The 19043-nt window shown below is 37.3% G+C and overlaps 5 protein-coding genes across 6 annotated transcripts; 3 read left to right on the top strand and 2 right to left on the bottom strand.

The window, feature by feature from the left end:
* The first annotated feature begins 2364 nt into the window (after positions 1-2364).
* On the top strand, positions 2365-4983 carry Tsen2 (tRNA splicing endonuclease subunit 2). 2 transcript variants are annotated; one of them, XM_076818674.1, is made up of 5 exons: positions 2365-2869; positions 2944-3118; positions 3191-4040; positions 4521-4681; positions 4764-4983. In XM_076818674.1, exons 2-5 carry the CDS (start codon positions 2951-2953, stop codon positions 4926-4928), a joined length of 1344 nt encoding a protein of 447 aa, XP_076674789.1. In that variant the 5' UTR covers positions 2365-2869; positions 2944-2950; the 3' UTR covers positions 4929-4983. The 2 variants fall into 2 exon arrangements, with proteins under 2 accessions (XP_076674789.1, XP_076674790.1); XM_076818675.1 differs by having other exon boundaries at positions 2947-3118.
* A 1100-nt stretch (positions 4984-6083) lies between these two features.
* On the bottom strand, positions 6084-7001 carry LOC143372504 (COX assembly mitochondrial protein homolog). The gene is made up of 3 exons (XM_076818707.1): positions 6862-7001; positions 6450-6554; positions 6084-6368 (listed from the first exon to the last, which is right to left on the bottom strand). Exons 1-3 carry the CDS (start codon positions 6923-6925, stop codon positions 6160-6162), a joined length of 378 nt encoding a protein of 125 aa, XP_076674822.1. The 5' UTR covers positions 6926-7001; the 3' UTR covers positions 6084-6159.
* Positions 6997-9913, top strand: Rpn11 (regulatory particle non-ATPase 11). The gene is made up of 6 exons (XM_076818687.1): positions 6997-7123; positions 7277-7399; positions 8372-8521; positions 9014-9277; positions 9347-9613; positions 9691-9913. The coding sequence occupies exons 2-6, from the start codon at positions 7307-7309 to the stop codon at positions 9850-9852; spliced, it is 936 nt and encodes a 311-aa protein (XP_076674802.1). The 5' UTR covers positions 6997-7123; positions 7277-7306; the 3' UTR covers positions 9853-9913.
* A 117-nt stretch (positions 9914-10030) lies between these two features.
* Positions 10031-13818, bottom strand: Nop60b (dyskerin pseudouridine synthase 1 Nop60B). The gene is made up of 8 exons (XM_076818656.1): positions 13660-13818; positions 13180-13304; positions 12763-13095; positions 12278-12688; positions 12064-12184; positions 11419-11657; positions 11110-11337; positions 10031-10781 (listed from the first exon to the last, which is right to left on the bottom strand). The coding sequence occupies exons 1-8, from the start codon at positions 13670-13672 to the stop codon at positions 10683-10685; spliced, it is 1569 nt and encodes a 522-aa protein (XP_076674771.1). The 5' UTR covers positions 13673-13818; the 3' UTR covers positions 10031-10682.
* A 364-nt stretch (positions 13819-14182) lies between these two features.
* Cdc45 (cell division cycle protein 45) lies at positions 14183-19033 on the top strand. Its single transcript, XM_076818652.1, has 9 exons — positions 14183-14370; positions 15270-15422; positions 15653-15862; positions 15939-16106; positions 17092-17339; positions 17419-17755; positions 17838-18232; positions 18304-18380; positions 18457-19033. The coding sequence occupies exons 1-9, from the start codon at positions 14320-14322 to the stop codon at positions 18519-18521; spliced, it is 1704 nt and encodes a 567-aa protein (XP_076674767.1). The 5' UTR covers positions 14183-14319; the 3' UTR covers positions 18522-19033.
* Positions 19034-19043: the final 10 nt, after the last annotated feature.

A 19043-nucleotide genomic window follows, 5' to 3' on the forward strand; every position in this document is an offset into this window, starting at 1 on the left:
AGGCATCCTCGATTCTCTCTCCGAAGACGTTACTTAGTGCCACCTCTTTCGACGGCATGTTCTCCTGTTACAAAGCCCAATTTTGTGCATTCTGAAAATTTTTGCCAGATTTTGGCCCAGGTATCAGGAGAACATGAAGCGAAAAGAGGTATTCTGAATTTCAGCTTCGAAGGCATCCTCGATTCTCTCTCCGAAGACGTTACTTAGTGCCACCTCTTTCGACATCATGTTCTCCTGTTACAAAGCCAATTTTGTGCATTCTGAAAATTTTTGCCAGATTTTGGCCCAGGTATCAGGAGAACATGAAGCGAAAAGAGGTATTCTGAATTTCAGCTTCGAAGGCATCCTCGATTCTCTCTCCGAAGACGTTACTTAGTGCCACCTCTTTCGACATCATGTTCTCCTGTTACAAAGCCAATTTTGTGCATTCTGAAAATTTTTGCCAGATTTTGGCCCAGATATCAGGAGAACATGAAGCGAAAAGAGGTATTCTGAATTTCAGCATCGAAGGCATCCTCGATTCTCTCTCCGGAGACATTACTCTGTGCCACCTCTTTCGACGGCATGTTCTCCTGTTACAAAGCCCAATTTTGTGCACTCTGAAAATTTTTGCCAGATTTTGGCCCAGGTATCAGGAGAACATGAAGCGAAAAGAGGTATTCTGAATTTCAGCTTCGAAGGCATCCTCGATTCTCTCTCCGAAGACTTTACTTAGTGCCACCTCTTTCGACATCATGTTCTCCTAGTACAAAGCCCAATTTTGTGCATTCTGAAAATTTTTGCCAGATTTTGGCCCAGGTATCAGGAGAACATGAAACGAAAAGAGGTATTTTGAATTTCAGCTTCGAAGGCATCCTCGATTCTCTCTCCGAAGACGTTACTTAGTGCCACCTCTTTCGACATCATGTTCTCCTGTTACAAAGCCCAATTTTGTGCATTCTGAAAATTTTTGCCAGATTTTGGCCCAGGTATCAGGAGAACATGAAGCGAAAAGAGGTATTCTGAATTTCAGTTTCAAAGGCGTCACCTTTAAAGTTGCGAATCGAAGCTGCAAAGGTTTGGAATTTGGATAGGAATATGTAAAAGGTATTTCTAAATAATAATACAGTTCTTTTCAAGTTTTTCCCACTTTATTTGCAGAAAAGGCTTTTACAGTGTTACAATAAATTAATATAAGTATGTAGAAATGAATGCTGATTAATATTGTATTATTATTAAGTATAAAATATATAATTTCACTTCATTTTATGTATAAAATCACTATCAGCTTTCCGTCATTTGTCTCACTTAAAGTTCCTCAATCCTGTCTACCGAGAAATGTTCCCAAGGTTAATCTGTAACAAGAAGAAAATATTTTTAGCAATCTGATTTGTCTATTATAGAAAATACAACAAATAGATTTGTCTATTATAGAAAATACAACTAATTTCAGGCAAAACATATAAAGAATATAATTATCTTCCTAATTTAAGACAATTCCCCTTTATTTCATGTAAAATACATCTCAACGCTGTACAATTCTACTAACATATCAGTAAAGTACATAGGAAATGTATAATATATTAGTAACTTGAAAAATATTTTTAGTAACTTGACTTGTCTATTATTGAACATGGGAGAAACGTTACAACAGTTTGTCACGTATGAAAATATATTAGTAAAGGGAATAATGCGCTCCAAAATTCTGCGTCTCTTCGTTAAACAGTCACTGTCTCGAAACATCTGCGCCACTTCTCGCTCTTTGATTTGCCCTCCGGAGACGTTACTGGATGAAAATAGTCTTGGAAAAATGTAACAATAAATAAAAAAAATTTAAAGTGTTCCTATATCTACCGCGAATTACTTTTTTATTCCTGTTACTTTAAAAATAAATATAATATTGAAGTGAGATTATTTCCAGTATTATTCCTTTCATTCATTTTTATATAATATCATTCAGTATAGTATGTCCTCCTCTGTACTTGGTTACAATAGCATGTCCAACTTCCAAGCATTATTGTCGAGTTATTATTATAATTTTGCAGATTCTAACTTATACTACTAATTACATACTTTCAGTGATACCTATATTACAATAATGCAAAAAGTATTTATGTAATTATAAAGTACCATTGAATGTTTGAACCTGTTTTTCTCAAAAACGCTAAAAGTGGACATACAATATGTGTGCACTAATTGTAAGCCATCGATGTACAATAGGAATAAATTTTCGCCAAGCAAAATTAAAGTAAGAGAAGTCAGTAATTAATCCCTTCGTGAACAATTCGGTCTCAAAGCACGGTAATCGGGACATCTACCCTATTCACAAAGTTCAGAATTTTTTGACGTTGCGGCGTCATCACACGCATGCGTGGTGTGCGTAACTTCCCCCATCGTTACAAATAGTCTGCCAAATACCAAATGTACCAAATTACAGTTCATTTAACGCATAATATTTACATGTAGGACGTGCAAACAGTGAATTGTTGATAACGATATTGACGATATGTATTTGTATCACTCGTGGCACTATAAAATTGTCTAATAAAACCGGAAGAGAACCCATGTAGAGAAGTATTATTTATTCTGCAATGTCTGCAGAAGTACCGAATATGTCTTTAGAGTTTAAAATTGTACTTGCGGTTAATAATATTTTAAAAGTTTCAATTATATGATTGAGGAGAAATATATTTCTTAAATTATATATACCGATCTCTAATGAATGTGATTCCTCATTTAAACTTCCGAAAAAAGCAACCTTAAAGTGTACGATACATTGTGAAATACAACAAAAATTGTATTAGGTTTATTGAATATAAAATTTAAAATCGCATCATCGACTGTACACGAGTTATTGATATTAAAGAAGTTCCCTGCTAATTGTATTTCTGTAAGTGATTATTGAGATTAATCTTTATAAGCTTTTTTGTTGTTAAATTACATGTACGTACTTATTGCATACAGTAGTAACATGAATTTACGCGAACCGAAGAAGAAACGACGTGTGAAACTAAAAGAGCAATCACCATTTCCAATTGTACTGGATGAGAAAAATGACTGGATAACTTATACTGCTCATCTCACGGAACTGGGATCATGCATTATCGAACCAAGCGAAATAGCTGCGGTACATTCTATGGTAATGATCACTAAATGATCTGTTACAGATATTAAGTATATATTATTCTTACCATGGCAGTTACTTGTTTAGGGCTCCTTTGGCAAAGGTTCGTTGTCGCGTGGTTTTCCTGCATTCGGAAAAGCGCGCTACGGAGCACCTCCTGTTATTAAAAATAGACAATGGGTACGCAGGCAGGAATGGTTAAAACAATTTAACGAACTTAGCATGGAACCTAACAATAGTAGACATATTAATTCAGAGGAGAAGTACGAACATTCTCAATCCGAAGACCCCAAAAGTAATGAAAAGTCTTCGAGTAATTTGGAAAATGACAACGCATTAGACATAATAGAAGTAGACACAAATTGTATTCCTTCGGAGAAAGAGGAGAGGAAAGGCCAGGAAACTGATAAAGATATAGAAATTACGCAAATAATTCTTGATTCTGCAAAAGAAGATGATACCTGCGTGATTCTGAACAAAAGTGGTGAAGAACAAGCGCATGATACTAAGGACAATGAAAAAGAAGTCGAAAGCAAGGAGAAAGAGAGGTCCGATTGTTTCGAGGATTTCAGTTTCAAGGAAGACGATGTATATTTTGTTAATAACGATACAAATATTCAAAACAAATTACTTGTCTTACCAGACAGTGATTCGGAAACTGAGAATTATTTAAAAGAAATAAAACCCAAGATCGAATGCGAAAGTTTTCCAGTTCAAGAAACGCTTCACCTCACATTCGAAGAAACGTTTTTCCTTCTGTATGGCTTAGGTTGTTTAAATGTAATAGACTTCGACGGCAATTTATTAGACATCGATAGCGCCTGGAATTTTTTTTGCAAAGCCGATAAGTATTTTATTCAGAAGTATGTTGTGTATCATTATTTTCGAAGCAAAGGATGGGTAGTAAAACCTGGACTTAAGTACGGCGGTGACTTCTGTTAGTATTGTTCTTTTTTATGTTCGATTTAAGAGGTCATGCTGGTAATCACGCCGCAAAATTCGGCAACATTCAGGCTTTTTTTCTCAGTGAATACAATGAGCAACACTCAAACTTTAACAAAATTGCGCGCATTCAAACTTCAAGAATGGAAAATTTCGAAACTTGAAGTTTGAATGCGCGCAATTTTGTTAAATTTTGACTTACGTGGCTAATTCTGGCACCTGCGATAGCGGTACTCATAATGATTAAGAATCAGTTTGGTTGTTTTGAAAAGCACACAATTAAAAGTGTATTTAAAAAATTGTTCCGTATACATTACAAGTAGCTTAATAAATGAAAAAAAAAGTTTGACATTGTTATTCATTGTTTTCACTGAGAAAAAAAAGCCTGAATGTTGCCGAATTTTGCGGCGTGATTACCAGAATGACTCCTTAATATAATAAGCTATATTGTAATAAATTATTTTCAACATTCTAGTATTATATAAACAAGGACCACCATTCTACCATGCATCGTACATTGTAATAGTGGACGTTTTAGACGGGGATTCATCGATCAGGCATGAAAGTAAATCCATGCACAAATCGACATGGAATAATTTATTAGGGTTAGAGAGATTGTCGGAGACCGCGGCAAAGGTACTCCGCAGAAATCATTTATCTTTCAAGTTCTCTCTTGTACTTCAACTATATTAAATTCTATTTTGCATTCCGAATTTAGGAAATATTATTTGCCCAAGTTTTATGGCCGTCTTCGGTTTCGCAAACTTCTAGTTTGCTGAACGTGGATGTTCTCTCGGAATTTTCTGTAAGAGAACTATTGTGGAGAAGATGGAACCCCAAACATAATAGAGAGGTGGAAGAGGAAGATGATGATTCATGTTAATATTTAATGAATTTATGAAATTAGTAAATAAATGTGAAAGCATTATAATTTGTAATTCTGTTCTTTCATTTATCTCTACTCTTTAACGTTTCATTATCTTTACTGCAAGAATATATTTTCATTATTGGAAGGAAGTAATACAAAAAGGTATTACACCTTGTTTATAAATTACAAAATGTGGCGAAATGCACACAAAAAATAGAATGGTAGGTGGTGTGGCATATGGTATAGAACGCGCAAAGATAATATGTACAAATTAATGAACATTCTACTAAACAACAAACACTGCCAATACCTCATACCACTCGCCATTTCATTTATGTGAGTATTCTGACTAATCCTTAAGTGAATTGGGCCTAGTGGACCCAGCCGACATTTTTAAACTGCGAGTAAAACTACTGTGAACATCACACCACCCACTCCACCTCGATACCTTCCTGCAACCTGGCGATGAAAGCTCTGGCAGGAGGGTGAGCAGCTCGCGTAAATGTAACTTCTATTGGGTGCGTTCAGCGGACTCAACCGCTACGTAGCCGCTCACTGATTTTTCGTCGAACGCTACCGCTAGGTTGCTCACTAGGGCGGAGCGATATTATATAGGCGAAAAAGGAACCTGCAGACATGAATATTTTCCAATTGTTTTTTACAGTTGTGCTTGGTTAATCAAAAGACAACTATCCCGCATCCAGGCCAACTGAAAATTCAAAATTAAATTTTCCGCTCCGCCCTATTGCTCACCGCTCAACACGTTTAGTGAGCGGTCGCCATTTTTTCGAGCGTAGATAAACTCCGGTACTTTTACGGAACGCGTTCAGTTGCTACAAATATCGCTACCCTCCCAAGTGTTGTTCAGCGGAACCAGGACCGATCACGGCTGACTCAACATTTGAGTCTGCTGAATGCAGCCATTTTCAACATTCAAGTGGATCCAGTGAATCAACGCTCCATTTATGTAACTCTTCCCAATACCATTTCACAGATTGCCACAGTGTATTTATCTAAAAGTTCTACCAATTGGTGCTCGCATAGCAAATAATTCTGTACACATTACCCATATGCGGATGCTCTGGCATCCAATGTGTTAATTTATCTCTTGAGGCTGGAACAAACACATCAAGTAATTTAGTCGAGTAGCGAAGAATTTAGCAATATACCATTGTTTTCATAAACTACTCGACTAAATCAATGGATCGGTCTGAACCAGCCTTTATCGAAAGTAACTTAAAGGTTTCTATGCGGATGGTAGTCTAGCCGTTCTGCTTTTCAAAGGTATACCAGTCCTTCGATATTGTGATCTCTCTTCTAAATATTCTTGCGTACATTCTTCCTTGAATTTTTCGTCAGTAAACCATTTCGTTAAGCATGATTTCAAAGCGGCATTTTGTTCCCGACACTTAACAACCATTAAGAAGCTGCTATCTTTACAGCACTTTGAAAAATCTACGAAGAAAATACATAAACAACAGTATTGCATAACATATTCGGATATGTGTAATATTTTTGAAAATACATTAAAATTACCTGTAACCTCTTGAGTGCATTTCAATTCCTTCGCCTTGTCTCGCATTTTCTGTGGTATGAGCACATCTTTCTCTACATTTCTTAATGTTTTATCACAGGGATCGCCTACAAAACGCGTCTATGCGTATGTAAGTTCGTCAATACTATTTGCGTACTCGCTACGTAAAAATTACTATTTTTTTGCATTATTCCGAATAACGTGACTCGTGGAAGAAAATATTCCGTTGCTTAAAAGAAACTGACAACAAAGTAAGTTAAGAATATTTGAAAGTAAATGTAGGCAGCTGCATTCTAACAAAAATTATTACGACCTGGCTGTTCCTAACCTCACTTTATCATAAATTATATCTCGCTTTACACATTCGCTTATTCTTTTCTTAAAATATTTATTACAAGAAGCTTGGAAATTTACCGAGATTATGCGGTCCTCCTCCCAATCTTTGCGGAAGAACCGAACGCTGCAACTGATCTTTCATTGTGTTCAATTCTCTTGTGTTTCGTGTGATTCCGTGTAATTAATTCTGCAAACGCAACTCACCCCCAATAGGCTGCGCTCGTGAGTGTGCACATTTGAGAGTTGTCAGTACGTTGCTTATTTACAAAGGGAATGGTTGCTTGAAGCTACGGATGAACGAGAAATTATAACATCCCCTGTCAGTCGTCTAATTTATTAAGTGAGTAGCATATTCTGTACGATTTAAAATATTATACTTTCATTTCGATGCATCGTTAATGAACATAACCTCAACAAAGACTGTCGAATATTTAGAAAGCGGTATGTTTTCTGTCTCTGACCCGCGATTTAAGCTTACATACGATGCTTTTAGATTCGTCCAAGAAATAGAAGCTAGAAAAATATGGATCGACTTCTGAGATTAGGTGGAGGTATGCCAGGCCTGAATCAAGGACCTCCACCTTCGGATGCTCCAGTTGTTGACACAGCGGAGCAGGTAAAATATCTCTGACTTTACATTCATCACCATTGTTTAGTTCCATTTTCTAAGGAGACTAAGAATTTTTTTGTTCACTGCAATTCAAAATTTCACCTTCGAGAAGATCTAAAAAGGGTCATTCCACTTTTCGGAGTAACATTTCGGATTTTGGTGCAACTTGGATATGTTGTAGTCTTTAGGGATATATAAACATATCTCGACGGATTTTTCGAAATATAAAAAATTGTGGATCTTACAGCTCTTTGAAATATAGTGTTAACTTTTTTTCAAAAAGTTATAACTGTTGAACTAACAAACTGATCAAAATGAGCTGGGTGCTTACAATGAAGACATAAGAGTACCTAATAAAAATTATTTCATGAAAAAAAAAAACAAATTTTTGACTATTTATTTTGCAATTGTTCTAAACAAATGCCATGTTTTAATAGCGGGGCACTATTTACAAATTTGAAAAAAATGAGGGTGTAGTCCTATTTGCAATGGCGGATTTAAGAAAAAAGGCCCAGGTGGCAAACATGCTGAGGGGCCCATTTTGGGGGGAAAATGAAGAGGTAGTTTACTAAAAACGGGCCAGGTGTAGTAGTACGAGAAAAAGTAGTGATTGGATACTTATATCTAATCATATTTTTTTTGTCATGGGACCCTGCAGGGGCCTAGGCGGCAACTGCTCATCAGCCGCCCTGTTAAATCCGCCACTGCCTATTTACGGACCCGTTTTCAGAAATACGGACACTTTAAAATTGGCCAAATGAAAATTAATTGAATGTTACGCCGCGTCGCCCAGCACCGGCTCCGGAAAGTTACTCCGAAAAATGTCCGACTTCGCGTGGAATGACCCAAAAGGAAGAGTCGATTTTGTTTCGGTACGATGGCGGTCGGAGCTACACAAGAGTATTTAGCCAATGTCGCAAATTATAGATTAGTATAATAGCCTGCGTTTATCGATAAACTAATGTTATCTTATTTTAGGTATACATATCATCGTTAGCACTTTTAAAAATGCTTAAACATGGACGTGCTGGTGTACCCATGGAAGTGATGGGTTTGATGCTGGGAGAATTTGTCGATGATTATACTGTCCGTGTTATCGATGTGTTCGCTATGCCTCAAACAGGAACAGTAAGTATAAAGATCTATTAGGCCCGGTGTAGACGAGCGGTTTACGATAGTTTGCCGCCGCGAGACGCGCGTGAAATTTTTCTAGCAGTTCACATTTTCCGCAGTTCGCGGTTTTGTAACGCTACGATTCGCGTTTTCTTCTCAAAGGAGCATTTACTTCTATGTTTGTGGATTTGAGAGAGACATTTTCTTGCGTTAAATAAACGCAAAACGCTCGTGTGAACTGCTTCATATAAATCTATGTTCTGCCAAAACGCTGCGGCAAACTGCCGCAAGCCTCTCGTCTGCACCGGGCCTTAGATCAGTGATGAGCAACCCGCGATTGTTTCAATTGAAAATCTATGTCAGAAATAACAAAGTCACTCCAAAAATGGAAATTCATTGATTAGTATATTTACTGGTCGCTACCGGCCGAAGGTTGCTCGTCGCTGTACTAGATAACACTTTTCTAGTGCTAAATTTACTAGTACTATACTATTCGCACACTTACAGGGAGTCAGTGTCGAGGCAGTCGATCCAGTATTCCAAGCGAAAATGTTAGATATGCTTAAACAAACTGGTAGGCCAGAAATGGTGGTTGGGTGGTATCACTCTCACCCGGGATTCGGCTGCTGGCTTTCCGGCGTGGATATTAACACTCAACAGTCGTTCGAAGCTCTCAGTGAAAGAGCAGTGGCCGTCGTCATTGATCCCATACAATCTGTGAAAGGAAAAGTTGTCATCGATGCGTTTAGGTTGATTAATCCAAATATGATGGTAAGCGCCTGGATAAACTAATTTCTATTTCCAATGGAAATTTGTACTTATTATTTGTAAAATTTATAGGTCTTGGGACAAGAGCCCCGTCAAACTACGTCCAATTTAGGCCATCTCCAAAAACCATCCGTTCAAGCTTTGATTCACGGCTTAAATCGCCATTATTACAGTATTAGCATTAACTATCGGAAGAATGAATTGGAACAGAAGATGCTGCTGAATTTACACAAGAAGACGTGGATGGACGGTCTCACGCTTGCTGAATATTCCGAACACAGTAGGCTCAATGAAAATATCGTATCCGAAATGCTCGAGCTTGCCAAGAATTACAACAAGGTACAGTATTAAATATTTCTTAAAAACGAACCCAGTATTCCAGAGGAATGTGCTAATGCGAGAATTCAATTGTATAGGCTTTGGAAGACGAAGAGAAAATGACGCCCGAACAGCTGGCTATAAAAAATGTGGGCAAACAAGATCCAAAGCGGCATTTAGAAGAGAAAGTGGACACACTTATGTCTACAAACATTGTTCAATGCCTGGGTGCTATGTTGGATACAGTTGTGTTCAAATAATTATTTCTTAAAACACCATTTGCAATATATTATTAAAAAAATATACATCTTTCTAAAATAATTCCGTTCGTGATATGCACCCCAAAATAGTACATATAATACGCATACTTTTTTACTACTACCTTTTTCCAATTTTCATCGCCTATTTGCTTATAAAAAAAAGCAAAATGCGTATAAGGTTTATGTTCTTTTTTATTCAAGATGGATTTATAAATCTGACAGATATTCAGACAGTACATACGATTTGTTTTTTAACCTAAGGCGAGCAACATATGTACACGCCGAAAAAGAATGGAATAGTGTAAAAAGATAAGCTGCAACAGAATGGAAATAATGCACTGTTGCGCGTTATTAGAAACGGAAAGTAAGAAATAACATCGCAGTGAATAGATTTGAAAGGAAATATTTCTTTACATTTACAAAATACTTCTGTAACTTGCAAGTAGAATTCATTTGCTATGTACACTCGTTGCTACAAAATATAGTGCCGATAGTTTTTATTTGCGAAATTTATGAAACTTAGCCAACAGTAATATTTGATTTTGCCTTTGTTGTACCGCTAATACAAGGTAATATATTACTGTAAGCGAAACTCCGAGATATAATCTAAATGATCACTAAATATAACTGACACGAATTATGGTCTGTACAAGTTTACAGAGCATAGAAAATATTATCTTCAATTTAATACAATGGATACCACGTATCAGGGAAACTGAACATTTTTTTACAAATTAGAAATTGCAGAATATAAAGGTTATTCGTGTAGGAGCGACTTTTATGGAAAGATTATAATATTCCTTTAATAACCGTTATTTTAAAAAGTGTTTTCAACTTGAAGCTGGTGCTGCTTCTTGTTCCTGTTCCGGTTCATGATCTTTATCTTTCTTCTTCTTCTTTTTCTTCTTTTCCTCCTTTGCCGGCGATTCCTACGAACAGAAAGCATTGCTGAATATTCCAAATCCTTAACCCGGCGGGAGGCGCACCCCATATTGTAACACCGGTTGTCGCTACCGGGTCAAAAATACCCAAAATTGAAATGTAAAAAAAACATTTATATTTATAACTTTTTCCCCCATAAATATATTTAAAATTTTCTTTTTGCGCATTAAAGTCAACGAAATGGCGCTTAAAAAAGTAAAACAAAAATTATCTCTATATTCATTTATTACTTCAGAATGTGCGTTTGAAGAAGGGCCTGATTTTGGGCTGTTGAGGGTAACCTACCCCCTTAAAGAATATTCAAAATCATCTTACCTCAATTGCACCTTCAGCTACCACTGAATCATCGGCCTCGGATTCAGTCTTGTCCTTTTTCTTCTTCTTCTTCTTCTCTTTCTTCTCCTTCTTCTTCTCTTTTGGCGATGTTAACTCCGGATCTTCAACTTCCTCTTCCTTTATCGTAACATCTGCTGCAGGTTGTGGGCCCGTCTCTTCCCGTTTGCGCTTTTTACCAGCCGCATCGGTAACGCCATTTTCCTCAGTCTGTTTAGCCAACACAATTTAAATAATCAATTCGATGCTGATATATATTTGCACAAAAGTATCGGGAGCATAAACCCTTACCTTAATCGTAACTGCAGAGTAGTCTGTGTAATTTGCTAACCAATCAGCAGGTGTATTTTCATTTGGCTTTCCATGCTTATCTAACTTTCCTTCGAGTATCATGCGTTTCTTTACAGAAGCCTTTGGGCCCAAACCCCATTTTCTCGGATACGCATCCCTCTCCATGATTACTCTTTTAATTTTCGCAGCTACACCGTGATCGCACGCTGCCATCGTAGGAGATGTCATTAACGCTACAGCTGTACACGTGAAAAGAAAATTGTTAGTAGAATTATTCTGAAATAGTCTAAGATTGGAATTGTACTGAAAGTTCGAGTAACAGAATATTAAGAGGACCTTCCGGTCTAAAAGTCGATTTCTTTTTTATTTAATTTTTCGAATGTTCAACCTTTTAGGAATACGTGTTTCAAAGGATTCGTTGAAATTCGTAAAATTCCCGAAGTTATAGGCAAATGCCTCAAATGAGTAGCGGCAAATGCATGGGCAACCGGCCACTCGGCGCCCACGTAAAACTTTAAACGCGTTTTTCTCGAAACAGTGGGACCTGTATTTCCAAAAGTTATTATCCGATTCGACTGAAATTTTTTTTTATTTTGAAGAATAGTAATGTGCGGCATTGCTATACTACTTTGAAAATTTATTTACCAAGTGCTATAGCTTCGCCCTTAGTTGTTACTATTACGATTTCCTGGTTTAATTCAATGCCATCGTCATACATCAGAATACCAGGCAGCATAATTTTAGCTCCATAGCAAATAGCATTTACCTATTAATGTAATTAAACAGCATCGTACAGAAACGTTCTCTCCCATTATGAGAATTATGCGCAGTTGCGTAAACACGGATAACGAATACATACCGCGCTATCTTTCACAATAATTCTTTTGTGATTTACGAGTAGAGCTTCGAGAGGTTTAATCACTCTCCTTAAATACGACTCGTCGCCATGGTTTTCGTACAACCATTGGGCATCCAGTATATCGTGCATAGTAACCATACCATCGTTCTCAGATTGCACGCCCGAACGGTTTCTGCGCAGTTCTTGCATCTGGCAACCGGTGCCTAAGAAGAGGCCAAGGTGAACACAAATAGTTCTAATGTAAGAACCAGCCTCGCAACTAACTTTGAACACTCCCATATTTCGTTCGTCGTCATAGTCGAGGAACCAACTGTCGTAAACTGTTCTGACACGAAGCTGGCGCTTAACTGCGGATATGAGCGGTGGCCGTTGGAACAGTGCGCCGCGCAATTTCTCCAGCGCTTGACTCACCTACGTCGTTTCATTGCAACATTAGCAAATTATAGAAGAATTAACAATCTAGGTTCGACGCGAGTTACGCTTACCTTCTGTAGACTTTCAGGAGCGGAGTGCAATTTGAAAACTGCAACGTACTCTTTCCCAGCGGACTGTTGCGACTTAGCTAGTCTAGTCGCTCTATCGATACATACTATCAAGCAACCAGATACCTTGGGATCCAAGGTGCCGGAGTGACCAGTCTTCTCTACTTTTAAAATTCTCTTTATCCACGCCACGACTTCGTGCGAAGATGGATTACACGGCTTGTCGAGATTAATGCACCCGGATTTTACGTACTCTGATAAAGTACGATGTAGCGGCGTCGAACCACTGGTTAGAGGCGTAAAATGTTTTGTGCGCGTCAGCATTTTATTAAAATTCTGGAATATTAATTCACCTTCGGTTAGCATCGCGCGAGAAACGATTTTCTCGACAGCGGAGTCGATTTGTTTTCGTGTACGTACCTTAAATAAAAGAGGCCAGTCCTTGTACTCGAGCTTTACGGGCTCGTCGGAAGGTTCGACTTGGCACTTCATCGTCGCTTGAATTTCGCCAAGCGATTTCTTTTTACTTTTCTTCTTACTCTTGTCTGCAAAACAGAAATGAAAGCTAACCTATATATTCGCACGCTTTTTCATCCTTAACGTTCCGTTAACACGACACGATAATCGTGCACGCACGTGGAGAATTAATTTTAACATAAAACAGGTGCAAGTGATGGGTAAAATAGATTGTACTTAAAGTAATATCGTCAATCGCGGTTTTTATGCCAGAAAAACACGTGATTGCCGCTAGACATTTAACCAATATTTTTAACAGAAGGTGTGCGTCTTTACTGTTAGCTACAACGCGAAACAAGGACTCTCACTTAAGGTAGATACTGTAGTCCGGTAAACACTGTACTAGATAATACAATAATAATTAATAATATTAACAACAATTACCAGTTTCTGCCATTTTTAAGTAGATAGAAACAACACGTGTACCGCGAGCAATCACGAGGAACCAAAGCGACACCAAACACGCGGGAGCGTCCTGCGTCGCGGAGATAATTCCACGGACAACGTGCAGAGTAGATCGGAGTAGATCTGTTACTTTAAAATGACACTCGAAGGGTATAGAAAAGTATCTTGAAATTTTCTTTAATGTTCGATCTGTACAGTACAATAATCAAATTAGATAAAACTGCTGGGCGCTGTGAAAATGATACAAAACGCCAGACATCGAACTTGATTTTTATTCGACCTAAAAAGATACGATTGAGGCTTATCTTCCATTTTACTTGTGCAATGACCACTTTCAAATTCAACTGCAATCTCCGCTCGATTCTTTAGAAATATCTTTTGTATTTAAAATTGTCCATTACGGTGTGACATACGCATTAAAAGAAAATTCTCATGGAGCCTATGAGATTCTTTACTTTGCGCATTACACATATAGTAACTTATGGAATGGACGTTCTTTCCCGCTTTTCTATGGGTGCATCTGTTGCATATTCTGTACCGCGAACAGCACGCTGTCGTTTAGAATTGGCGGAAGGCGAAGCGGAGTAGAACGAACGGGATAAACATAACATACATTCCCATGCCGAGGATTACTGCAACATGTTCGTGGAAAACTTAGAGAGAGGTTTCTACCGTTTGATAAGGGACGATGTGAGTTTCTGCGGTTCGAGAGTTCGTTAACCTGATATGTTTATATAGGTTAAACAATGCTTTCTGTACACCTATACTGCTTTCAAATAATCTCGAAATCTTACTCTCAATATCCCTGTACTTTTCACTTTTCATTCGTGCCTATTAAGATATTTAATACTTGCTAACAGCCGTGAATGCCTCAAATTGTTTCGCATTTGTCAACAAGTAGTAAATAAGCAATTGTAAACATTACGAAGTTAGATATTTTTTATACTTAGTGAAGTTGTTGTAAATGTGTCTATAATATTTAAAAATTTGATATATCTTCTTTGTAGTTGCATTACCACACTGGGGATTGTGTAATAAATTAATCAGAGAAATTAAATTTAATTGTAGAGCCCTCAGGCCCTTGCATAAAATGGAGAAATATAGAAAAGAAATTTGTTTTTTAACGTCATTTAATATTTCCATAACGTTTGAAAGAAACATAGATTATTGAAGAAATATAGTCATAAAATATTCATAGATCGTGTCATGTTCAGATTGATGTGTGTTTGGCTTACGAGTTAGAGTAAGTTGGTCAACATCGATTCACAAAATTTATTGTAGCTCTGTCAATCTCAAAGATACGCCAATGAAATTTAAAAGGTATATGTAACAAAGAACGAGGAATCTAACTCTGAATTTGGAATCTCGCACTGATTCTGGCACCCGCACAGAGTCAGTGCGAGATACCGAATTCGCTATAATTATGCGTCTCATGCAAAATGGGCCTGAGTGTCCTGAGGCCGCTCTCGCAGCCAGCAGTACAATTACTATTTACAATTGTTTAGCTTAAATGAAAATAGTAGTGTATTAGGTTGTAATTCATAATTTTAATTGTAAAGTTATTTGTGTACCTCCGTTTGTATTTACAGAGGTGTCTGCTGCTAGTTAATTTTGATATCGACGCCATTTGTGCCTGCAGAATTTTGCAACAACTTTTTAAAAATGACAATATGATATATACACTGGTGCCTGTACAAGGTATCCAGGATATGGTTCATGCCTTCGAAGAGAATTGCGAGGAGGTAATGTAAAAGCAATGTAAACGTATGGCTCCATATCAAAACCACACAGTACAATATTACACATGCAATTTAGCACACATCAGAATAGTGCACAGAAGATGGTCTACATAGAATTAAAAAATCATGCTAAATTGCATGCATAATGTTGTACTGTGTAGTTTTGATATGGAACCAAACATATATCCTTTTCAATGACACACTCAACGATCGATGATTTATTATTTGTTTAGATAAAGAATGTTATTTTTATAAATTGCGGCGGCACATTAGACTTAGTGGAATTACTGCAACCGGCAGAATCTGTGATATTTTATATTCTTGATAGCCATAGGCCCTATGATTTATGTAATATATATTCGGAAGATCAAGTACGCATACTTGGGAAGGCTGACGAAGATGAAGAGATTCCTGAATACAATGAGATCTTCCGAGACGAATCGGTAAATCTGTTTTTCCGTTTCTTGTGAATATAAAGTTGTGAATGCGGAGGAGAATGTTAAATTCTGTGCTTTTTAGTCTGACGAGGATGATGCGAACGAAGAATCGGACGGTGAGGAATCTCAGAGGAAAAGACGAAGGTTAAACGAAGAAGATATTGTTAGAAGGGCTGAACGAAGGAAGTGGTCAGAAAAAAGGGACACTGTTCTGTTCAATTATACGCAATACAGTTACTATGGCAGATCAGTATGCATCTTGTTAAAATACATCACGAATAAGTTTGACCAGAAATGGACAGGGTAAGGCACTACTTGAGGCTACTACCTTGGTTTACATCAATGTTTCTATTTCCATAGGAAAGTCTTTTTTATAGCCGAATTACAGCGCACGTTACATTCAATTCAATCAGAGTTGTGCAAATTTTATTTCGAATAAACTTTTATTCGTTATTCTGGAATAACTTCATGTTATTCGTAACTTTTATTCGAATATTATTCAAAGCAGAATTTATTCGACAAAATTTATTCGATGTTTAATTCGAATAAAAATTTATTCAATATTTAATTCGAATAAAAATTTATTCCATATTTTATTCAATATTTAACTCGAATAAAAATGTATTCAATATTTTATTCGAATACCGCCCAGCTCTGAATTCAACCATCACAGTTCACCATTAAAGCACGTAAATGAGCACGTAAAGCATAAACAATTGGCTCGCGATCCCTTAATAAAATTAAATGATTATTGTATTATCTTACATTTGCTATAAAAGAAAATACAATCTAGGGGCCGCCCTTAAATTACGTAAGGGTAATTTTGGTGATTTCTTACCCCCTCCCTCCCCCAGTATAAAGATTCGTAAGATTTGCCCCCTTCTTACGTTATATTTTTTCAGTTATTAAAATTCTTTTAAAGGTTTATATAATTCATTTAACTTGGTTTCGGGAAATTGAAACTAAAACTACTTTTCTGGAACATTAATGATAGAATTTGTATTTATCGAAAATTAGATTAAAAAATATTACGTAAGACACTACCTGACTCCCTCCCCCGTGTAAGAAAACGTAAGAAATTCGCGACCCCCTCCGCCCCCCCAAAAAAAGCCTTACGTAATTTAAGGACGACTCCCTACTATTCTCTGCAGGCAATAATACTGATGTAAATCGAAGTAATAGCCTCATGTGCCTTTATGGTAGTTTAAATTTCATTAAATTTTCTGTTCTCACAGAGTGCAATGCTTGTTTTCGATATGGCGTGGAATATGTCAAAAGACAGTTTGGACATGGTTTGGTGGGCTATAATCGGTTCCACCGAACAAGCTATTCTTGGTAAGATAGAATCAAGATTGAGTGTCCTAGAAGAGGGATCACTCCAAGCTCATGTGTCCAGATTAACTCACAAACAGGGAGGCGAAGTTGACAGGCAACCGCATCAAGAACAGCAGCAGAGTACATTCAGAATTACTTACGACAAAGAGTATCCTTTCATCTCGAGAATACTTCTTATCAAATCTATAACAGACTATGAAATTCGATTCCTTACATATAAATTACAGTCTTTCACTCGCGTTGTATCGACACTGGACTGTAGAAGCTAGTTTGAGACATTCGGTACCCACTGCAGTATCGTTAAGACTTTGGTCGATCAGAGGAGAGCAACGGTTAAAGGAGCTGCTAGCAGAAATGGGATTACCTCTGGCGCAATCGAAGCAGCGATTTTCCGCAATGGATCTTGTGCTTAGACAAGAGTTTCGGCAAATGGTCGAGAAATTAGCGGGGAAGTATAAAGTAGACACTATCATCGGGACAAGCTTTACCCTTCAGTACGGTTACAGATTTAAGTACTGTGCTTCGGATGTAGTTTACGCTATGCTTGCTCTAATGGAGTCTTCTGTAAGTCGACAGTACCCGCGCGTCTTTCGTGCTCAACTCCAGGAATACGCTTGTAGTCACGTTAACTCTTTTAATCTTACAGTCGAAGGACAAGTTGCCGCAACGTTGTTTCTTAGAAGCATTGGACTGTTTGTCACGCACGAAAAAGGATATTTTACAAAGCGGCGTAGAAAAAGCGAAGCTTATGCTTAGCAGTATTTTTAAGACGGCCCAGAGTATTTTACAAATGAAACAGATCAGAAGCGCCGGTTCGTTTCTTTACACAATCATCCCAGAAGGGGTGGCTGACAACCACGTGTTCGCGCATCCGCATTCGTTAATGATGCTAGCGCAATTTACTCTGAAGGCTTACGTAGATTCTTCGAAAAACAGGCGAGCGCCAGAATGGCCGCTTATAGTCTCTTCGATATGTAACAGAGAAGATGGCACGTGCCTTGTGGTTGGTATACCACCAGTTTGCGAGGACCAGCCGAGAAGGTAAATTAAACTCCTGTAAACACGAAAATATTTTAACTACGTGCGATTATAATAATATTAATTTATTACAGTCTATTTGGAAGGGCCTTCGAACAAGCGGCGAAAAATACAAACTCTTACATAGAAGCGGACTACTTTGACACTACAAGTAAGAATCCAATAATCTTTACGATTTTACTCTCAAGACGTTTAATCTTCGAGTGACCACTCCCTTCTCTTTTCAGTAATAAGACTGAAAACCGAAGAAAGATCAAAATTTCTGGACGCTTTGGCAGCTCTCCTAGCGTGAATTTTTTTAGCGATTCCTTTGACGTATGAAAATAAATATTTTCTGCCTATTATTTATTCTCTAGATAAAATAGAGCAAACAGCCACAGCGGTGTCTTTTAAAAAAGAAAAACGCGACGATAGAATCGATTCGAGATGATTTACGACGCGCTGTGGCTCTTTGATAAACGTGAACTACTTAGTAATATCTGTTTTATAAATAATGACGCGTAGCTTTAATCGTACTGTAGATATGTGTACAAAGTGAAACTAACGTAACGTATATTGTAAGGCTTTCGTTTACATGTGAAATGGCTAATGAAACATATTTGTAATAAGATGAGCGGTTCGTTTAAGAAAAAAAAAAAATGAAAGTGAGAAACAAAAGTGTGTTCAGAAAAAGAGAGATACAACTTGAAGAATAAATAATTTGTAGACGAGCAATGTAAAAAACGGCGCTAGATATAATTTTTTACATGGAAACAAGTATACTTATGAGAAACAGAAATTTCAATAAATTTGTCCAATTTTTTATACCTGTTTA

This window comes from Andrena cerasifolii, chromosome 8 (genome assembly GCF_050908995.1).
Source record: "Andrena cerasifolii isolate SP2316 chromosome 8, iyAndCera1_principal, whole genome shotgun sequence".
Classification (NCBI taxonomy): Eukaryota; Metazoa; Arthropoda; class Insecta; order Hymenoptera; family Andrenidae; genus Andrena; species Andrena cerasifolii.